Here is an 8675-nt window from a genome sequence, read left to right as displayed (position 1 = left end):
GAATCCAAGCCATGGATTGGTTGTTGCCGTGTGACGTCACGTGTGGGCGTGAGCGTTATCAACATCAACAAAAGAGAGAAGAGAGAAAGGAAAAAGACGAGAGAAGACGAGAAGGAAAACAGCAGATTACCACAGATATGTGGATTTAACTCGCAATAACAGGTAGAGAACACCTTTAATAATATATTGAAATTATACTTATATTACACAGACTACAGCGTATTTCCTGAACTATATTTGCTTTTTCTGCCAATCCTTAACTCGAAAGAGAAGGAGAAAAAAAACTAGATTGAAAGTGAACGGTTGACAATGGGACGTTAATTTAGGTAGACTGATTGCCGAAAATTAATTAACGTGCCTCTTTTGCATTTGCAAATATTATTCTATTACACAATTATGGTAGAACTCATAGGAGTGTTTTGAATGGTATTGAAGCATATTTTTTTAGTCTCTGCAAGGAAATAGTGACATTTACTAAGTGTTTCCTGTTCCTTGTCATGGTTTTAAGATGACATATATTGTATTTTACATCAGTTTGCATAAATGATTTCCTTCTTACAGCCGAGGCAGTTTTTCCTTCTTGTCTGTTGTTGTATGTTATCTCTTGGGTCCGTCTCCTGTCCGAGGCTGAGCTTTTAATCACGGTTATATTCTCGAGGAGATAACACTACAAGCACATTTTATTACATTAATAAGCTATAATTTGTAAAACACTTGTTATTTTGTATCGATAATCATGTATTACAGCATAATTTGATAGACATTTAACGTTTGTGGAATGAAAAAAAAAAAAAAACCCAGCCCCTCCCCCGCTCCGACCACAGAGGATTTAAAACGTTAGCTAGCTGCTGTTAACGTTAGCTTCCTCCGTTACCATCAACCAAAACGATAAAATTGTGGGTTTCCGACCGTGTGGTTTATGTTTTTGTATGTTTTAGGTTGTTTATTAACGAGTAGAACCTTGGAAAAGCAGTTGTTTTTCGGTCAGGGACAGACAGAGAAGGCGTATACCAGAGGAAATCTGACACCAGAGCCCAGCTGAGGGAAGTGGGCTGAGCTTTGAGCTGTGACCCCTGTAAGGGCTGAGAGCAAATTTAGGCCATCAATATACAGTCATAATAAAACAAGACATCATTTACACATCAAGTTTTTACCAAACATGGATGAATAATGAAATTTTACATATGATATGTTTTTCCGTATACAGTTTTTTTTAATAATATATACATATATATTTCTAAAAGAAAGGAAAGGAATATGCTGTTGTGTTTGATGTTACCTCCAAAGGTTTTATATGATTTTCATATATGGCTGCAACTAAAAATAATTTTCATCATAGCTTTTTGTTACTTTTTTCGAGTAGTTGAAACGCAAAGATATGATATAAAACAGAGAAAAATAGCAAATATTCACATTGGAGAAGCTGCATCAAGAGAATGTTTTTGCTCTATAAATACATCGAAGAGTAATCGATTCAGCCACTCCTAATGCTTTGAAGAAATGATGAAGTGACAGGCCTTTTTATTGATTTAAGCAAATTTCTCAATAATAGATTTTTTCGAGGGCATTGTAAAGGAAAAATATAAAGACAGACTTATCAGCGACAAATTCCAAAACATTTTTTTTTCCATTATCAAAGTATTTCAGTCTGTTCACTGTATTTCAAGCAAGTGTCATATTGGAGGCGTATGTAGAACGTATCCAGTGAAAAATGTATTTGAAAGATTGAAACCTGAGGGTATTCTGCACTGATGAGAGAACTTTTTGATGCAGACACCTGGTTACATTGTGGAGCTAAACTATGGTTATTTCCTGTTTTGCAGTAAATATACTGTAGTGAAAACAAAAGGTCACTTCCTCCTGTGCCAGCTGAGACATGGACGCCTTCAAGCTGATGAAGGAGCTGAAGGTGAATTATGAGCAGGAGGTTTATTATCAGCCTAGAGAAGCGGGGTTGAGCCTCATCGAAACCACGACACAGGTGAGAATTTTTGACACCAAGTATACGCTCAGAATGGACTATTAACACCTTTTTTATTTTTTTGATTGATCTTCTGGTTAATCGTCAAGTCTATAAAATGTAAAAAAAAAAAAAAAAATGCCAGTCATGCTTCTCTTGTGTAACTAACTGTCCTCTTCAATACTTTTCTGCCAGTATGTAAATTTGTCATCGGCGTTGCGACAAATAAAGCAGGTCAATCAACCCGCCGTCTCTTTTTTTACAGGACGACAGTCGGATCTCGGCCAAGTGCAGAGATGCCAAAGTGGAGGACCTGTGGAGTCTGACCAGCTTCTTCGGTTACAGCACGCAGACATTCGTCCTGGCTGTTAACCTGCTGGACAGATTCCTGGCCATGATCAGGGTACGAGACGCTTACACCCACCAGTATCAGACATAGGACTCTTTAGCTTTCGTTTTTAACTTTGTTCATTTGCATAGTGGCTGCTGGTGGAAACTGTGTTTAAAGAAAACGAGTACAGCGTTTATATGAAACCATATACCTCATTTTTACAGTGGATAGTCTGGTTTTATGTTTTTATTACAGTCATTTTTATTATTCACTTACTTCCTATTTCTTCAATCCGTTCCCTTTCTGAATAATAAAATTCAAGCAGTAAAATGATTTTGTTGCTGATCTGTTGATTTAATCGGGAATCGGATCACACCTTCTCTGACATAAAAAAAACGACGCGAAAGTCTTCCTCAACAAGCCGTTTTCAAACCGCTTCTGACTCACGTGTCGTCCCCTTTTCCCCTCAGATCCAGCAGAAGCACCTGTCCTGCGTCAGCCTCAGCTGCCTCCACCTGGCCGCCAAAGTGACGGAGGAGGAGTGCAACGTCACGCCCACCGACGAGCTCATCCGCATCGGACAGTGCAGGTTCACCGTGTCCGACCTCAGCCGCATGGAGAACATCGTCACCGAGAAGCTCCACTTCAAGTCCAAAGCCATCACTGCCTTAACCTTTCTCCACTTGTACCACCAGATCATACTTTCAGAATACACAGAAGGGTAAGACCGACATGTACAGACATTCCAGTAAAGATATCATCACAAAAAAACGTGCAAACTTGACATTCCTGTCGATCATTTTCCAAATTCAATTTATTAGTTTCATTTCTATGAAAACTCTCTATTGAAACTCGCCGCAGACAGATAATAATTCAACATTTAGTCGACTTTATTTTTTCTTCTGCATCAGCTACAAACACATCCTTTTCTTCTGTTTACATCATATCTGCAGCCCTTGTTTAAGCAGATTGTGGATTTGTTTCACGTCTCTGAATGTCCACATAAAATACCAGAGTTCAGAACAGTGTGTGTGAACACAAAGATTTTCCCATGATTTGATTGGCGGTGGTTCTTCACACCACTGTTTGTTTGTCGGAGCAGCTCCGCTCGATGTAGGGCAGCGGCCGCCTATCAGCCAACTCCAACGTCTAACTGAAGTGCACTGATAAGATTTTTTTTTTTTGTCTGCAGCTGCTGGCACCAACACCTCACACTTACATAATCCTGGAACAGTATATTGTTTTCAGTCTACCGAGCTGCACTTAAGCTCAAAACTCTGTGTTTTTTTTCTTCTTTTAAATTCTGTAGTTTTTAAAGGTCTTTAAAAAGTCTTTCAAAACTTTTCCACTCTGGCCGTCTTAAGTCAGATTTAGATTGTGAGTTGATGAAACTTGAGATTGTGTGTCTGGGAGACACACCTGAATGTGATTTATGTGTCTGTGTGAACAGGAAGGAGACTCTGAGCCTGGAGAAGCTGGAGGCTCAGCTCAAAGCCTGCCTGTGCAGAATCTCTTTCTCTAAAGCTAAGGTAAGAATTCACCGCAGGGGTCAAAGGTCACACTGGATTACACAGCAGCTCAGCAGCCTGAGATGCTCGCAAATTAGTTTTGTTAGTTGAACAACAATACTGAAGTCGTCATAAAATATAAATCATAATACGTGTCTTTTTTTTTTTCCCCATTTCCCACCTTTCTGTCTGTTCCTCCCTACTACTCCTTCACTTCCTGTCTCTCCCTCTATCACCGTTTGTCCATCCAGTCGTCCGTCCTGGCGTTGTCTCTCCTGAGGCAGGAGATCGAAGCCGTTCAGTCGGAGGACATGTTGGAAATAGCCTTTCATATTCAGAGACACCTGAAGGTAAAAAAAACACTGCATGATGTAATTACACAACAGCTAATCAGGAAGGGAAAGTAACAGCAGTGGGTACCTGAAAATGTGATGGAAAACAAATAAATGCAGTTTGCTTTTCTACAAATATACCAGCAACACTTAATTTTTGAGGAGTTTTGAGAGTCTAATGAGAGGGGGGGAAGGTGGGGTGGGGTGGGGTGGGGTGGGGGTGGGGGTGGGGTGGAGGTAATATTTATTCTTGGCCGGGCGCTGGTCCAAAACATTTTTTTTCTGTAGACGTCTGAGGTTATATAACCTGGTGTCTTGTGTTGTGATGCTCCACTGAACACACTGAAGGAGGAGACGTTTTGAAATGCTTGCAGTTAATGGTTGGAATATTACCAGTTCACAACTGAACTGGTAAGATTTTCCATCCAGTACAGCCATTCTAACCCTCTGACAGTGTGATGTTTTTATAAATTATTTTAAAGAAAAAGTGCCTTCTGCAATGTGTGTCTGTTCTAAGAGAGAAACATTTCTGTCTTACCTTCTGTATTTATGTGGTCATTTAAGACCAGTTAGCATATTTTTATATTTCACTTGAGTTATTTTGCTTTTCCGAATGTTCCATTGTGGAAATTTAACTTTTTATTTCAAATGAGAGAAAATAAATGGCCTTAAGTGCGTACTTAGACCTTTGTATGTTGTGACTCCTGTAGATGTTTGTCTTACCAACACTCCCACTAACAAGCCTTGAAGCTTCAGGTGTTAAATGACCAGCTGATCAGGTTTCACACCTACAGAAGTTTCATACTTTTAACCTGTTTTCTCTTAACCTGCTGACCTGGAAAAAGCAACTAGGTTTCAGTTTACAGTAACACTTTTCAAAGCAACATACTGTAAAGTGTGCAGTAATTTTAAACACACTTATGTCAGCCAGCGACCAGGGCAGAGAGCCAAACCGCTAAACTGAGCCGCCGTTTGGTTTCAGATTGCAGATGGCGATCTGCTGCTCTGGAGCGAGCGCGTCGCTCGGTGTCTGTCGGACTACGCCTCCCCTGAATGCAGTAAACCCAACCACAGGAGGCTGCAGTGGATTGTGTCACGGCGGACCGCCCAGAACCTGCACAGCAGCTACCGCAGCGTCCCCGAGCTGCCCACCATCCCAGAGGGCTGCTGGGATGAGAGTGAGAGGTGAGAACTCCAAACACACCTCAACAACATACTGATCATTCAACAGCAATACACACACACACACATCTGGAAATGTGCTGCTGATGCTAAAATAATGTTTTTCAGTACTTTAAGTTGAGGAATATAAATACATTTTACCATTTAATTACTTATTTTTCCTCCAAAGTTCTCAAATTCAAAGTATGCAGCCTCAGATTAAATATTAACTGACAACATATCTGGTTTGTGGGTCAGAACAAGTCAAACATTCACTGCCAGCGTGTTTGGTGCTCTGACTCTCACAGTTCTGAACTTCAAGTCTTAATGTAAGCAATCAGACTCAGAATCAGAGTTGTTAATTTGAACAGTGAACTATCAGTTTCACTCTGAAACAGACGTCATATCACAGAAGGTGAAACAAGCTGGAAAATACCCAACACTCCCATCGACAACAGAGGCATTTAAAAAGAAAAGGAACCAGGCACTCCCTGTGTGTCACCACACACACACACACACACACACACACACATAAACACAGGATTCAGTTTGTGTAGCAACGTAACACTGGTGAACACTCATGTCATGTCATAACACTCTTATGAAATGTAGAGACACTTCATGTTTCAGCATGTCGTGTTTTTTTTTAGTAAGTCTTTAAAAGTTAATTTTCATGATTTTTCTTTAAACGAGGACTGTAGTAAAGTTTCCTCACAGATGAAGTGAGTGTAAGTTTAAAGAGGGACATTTTTTACAGTGTGCTGTAACACTCAAGTTTCTGTTGTGTTGTAACAACACGTCACGCAGTCAGACCGGCCCCTCTGACTGTCTCAGCCTGTCGGGGCCTCTCATATCTCCCAGCACTGCACTATGGGATGCGTGCGAGTCACTGGTCACGTCCCACTTAGGCGGACGTTTCCATGACGTCACACAAGGCCACAGTGCCTCAAGTTTATGCAACACTGTGCTTCTGGAGGACTTTTTCTACTGTAGTAGGAAATGATAACGCTAATGAGGAAACAGGAACTTGAATTAGTAACAAAAAAAAAAAAGCCTTGATCCCAGTTGACTCCTGTAAACTGATCATTAACCCACAGAGCAGCTCAGTCAAACTGAAAATAGAAAACTGCTGATGTTCAATTTCACACTTGAATATTCAGCATACGTTAAGGCTGACAGTCAGCTGACTCACACTTCACACATCACAAGTCCGAACATGAGATCAGCTGATGAGAGATTGCATCACATAGAGTAGTAAGGCGTGGATATAGAAGCTTCTTGAAACGGAGGAAGTGTTTTTGTTTTTTTGCTAAGTCATATTAACGTCCTGTCTTCTTATTCTCTTCCTGTGTGACATCACTGTTAAGCTCGGGAATGAAAAAAATCCTTCATTGCTTATTTTAACTTTATTAGTTTCCTCATATCTCTTGTTTAGTCCTCCAGAAAGTACGATCAACTTTAATTTCTCCTTTTAGAAGAAGGATTAGAAGAATTTTTTAATTATGTTATGAAACAAAGAAAAATAAATATGGCAGCTTTTTAAAGCAATCACAAGAAAACAGCATGTTTTCATCAATAGTTACATAATCTATGATTAAAATGACTTCCAGCCACTTGGACAATAACTTCATCTAAGATAAAAGATGATGTTAATAACAGTGAAGCAGAGTATCAGCTGTATCCTGACCGTCTGTCTCTCTCCGTGTGTTTCAGTGAGGATTCGTGCGAGGACGTGATGAGTTCAGGCGAGGAATCTCTCAGCAGCTCTCTGGGCAGTGACGCCGGAGGACGCTACTTCCCTCTGCACCTCTGCCGCCAAAAACACCGCCAACACCTCGACGCCTGAAGCCTCCGCCGCCCCGTGCCTCATCATCTCCACCCCCTTCCCCTCTCCCTTTTTTTCTTACTTCTATACCCGAAGTCTTTTAATTTATTATTTAATAAGCTCCGGTGCTGGTGGAGAATCGCACAACAACTGGCAGCTGAGCAAACTCTTCCTGGTAGATTTAGTAGATTTTTTTTTTTTTTTTTTTTTTAGTTCGTAGACGTGTTGGTGCATGTTTGAAACGTCACATTCCAGGATACACAAAGTTCACGTTTGGCAGATAAAACTCGGGTTAACGTCTGGTCTTTTTAAAGGTGCTGAGCTAGCTGACGCCGCTGTCGGCTTAAAAAGTTCTCAAAGCTCGGATGTCAGATGTGACCAGAAACATCTCTTGATGTCAACAAGATAATTTGCCAAAACATGTGGTGTTTATTTAGTAGAATGTTGTTTTGACTGTTATTAATCTAAGACTGTTTCTATTGAGGACGAGGAGTTCTATACTGTCGTATGGAAGGTGAGAGCGGCCACGGTTGTAAAACTTTTAGGCTCATGATTCAAGACGCGATCATATTTTCTCATAATGAACTTGTAGTGCTTGTATTTTAGTTTTATTTATGCAGAAACACGTTAATGTGATGTGGAAGTGTTTGTCATCGTCTGATGAGCACAGAACAAACAAACTCATATTACAGATCACAGCTTCCATGATGCTGTTTTGGCAGCAGAGCTTCTTAATGTAGTTCTCAATGTTTAAACCTGAACAGATTTGACAAGGGATTAGCTATCGAACCTCAACCTTCGTCATATTATGCCCTCATATCGCCTGTCTCGAGACAAATGACTTCAACATAAAGTAAAAGTCTTCATGAGTCCACTTTTTTAGTAATGGACACCCAACTCGGGTCCAGCAGCCATGTTTCATTGTGAGAGGTTTCAGGTCTGTGTGTTTCTGTTATATACATTCATCATAACGTGGATATAACAGACTTGAAAACTAAGTATGAGCATTGTTTGTCATGTGATATATTTGCAACGTGGTCTCAAAATCTGAGCGCAAACCGTCAGCGACCGCGGCTGCTCTCGCCTTCCGTACTAAAGTTTCATTTGCACACTTTATTTTTTGAGTTTCAAGTGTTAGACGGTTGGACTGGAGGTTTGAGTTTGTATCTGAAGGGAAACTCTGATGTGTCAGTTCGTTAGCATTCAGAGTTCATGTTCATACAGTCCCGAGGTGCCTTGCTCAAAGGCAGCAGAGAGCGAGACGTGAATCAGCTCTCTGGAAGTTTCCCTTCAGAGTCGAACACTGCGACATCACACGGTGTCCTGTTAGAAACATTTAGTGAGTGTGTGTTTGTGGATGTGTGTATGTATGACCCTGGTTTCAATTTAAAAGTTGCCAATTTTAGGATGTAGCTTGAAAAAAGAAAAAAAAACTTGTGGTGTTTTTGAAACTGTTAAGAGAGAGAATGTTGTATGGAACAAAAATAATGCTGAGTGTCAAAAAAAAAAAATGTCTAAAAAATGTTAAAAATGTAAACAAAATGTTAATACAAAAACA

At 40.3% G+C, this 8675-nt stretch overlaps 1 protein-coding gene across 1 annotated transcript; it reads left to right on the top strand.

Annotated features, from left to right (window-relative positions):
- Positions 1-60: 60 nt before the first annotated feature.
- Positions 61-7398, top strand: ccng2 (cyclin G2). Its single transcript, XM_044333257.1, has 8 exons — positions 61-162; positions 1824-1981; positions 2226-2363; positions 2762-3012; positions 3742-3820; positions 4051-4149; positions 5114-5316; positions 7006-7398. The coding sequence occupies exons 2-8, from the start codon at positions 1877-1879 to the stop codon at positions 7136-7138; spliced, it is 1008 nt and encodes a 335-aa protein (XP_044189192.1). The 5' UTR covers positions 61-162; positions 1824-1876; the 3' UTR covers positions 7139-7398.
- The last annotated feature ends 1277 nt before the right edge of the window (positions 7399-8675 follow it).

This window comes from Thunnus albacares, chromosome 18, assembly GCF_914725855.1.
Source record: "Thunnus albacares chromosome 18, fThuAlb1.1, whole genome shotgun sequence".
NCBI lineage: Eukaryota > Metazoa > Chordata > Actinopteri > Scombriformes > Scombridae > Thunnus > Thunnus albacares.
This window is presented reverse-complemented; position numbering and strand designations above follow the sequence as displayed.

Bases quoted from the DNA above. Each gene is read 5' to 3' on its own strand.
- ccng2 (XM_044333257.1), top strand. From the start codon at position 1,877: ATGGACGCCTTCAAGCTGATGAAGGAGCTGAAGGTGAATTATGAGCAG. The intron at 1,982-2,225 runs GTGAGAATTTTT...CTTTTTTTACAG, and splicing joins TCATCGAAACCACGACACAG to GACGACAGTCGGATCTCGGC. The intron at 2,364-2,761 runs GTACGAGACGCT...TTTTCCCCTCAG, and splicing joins GATTCCTGGCCATGATCAGG to ATCCAGCAGAAGCACCTGTC.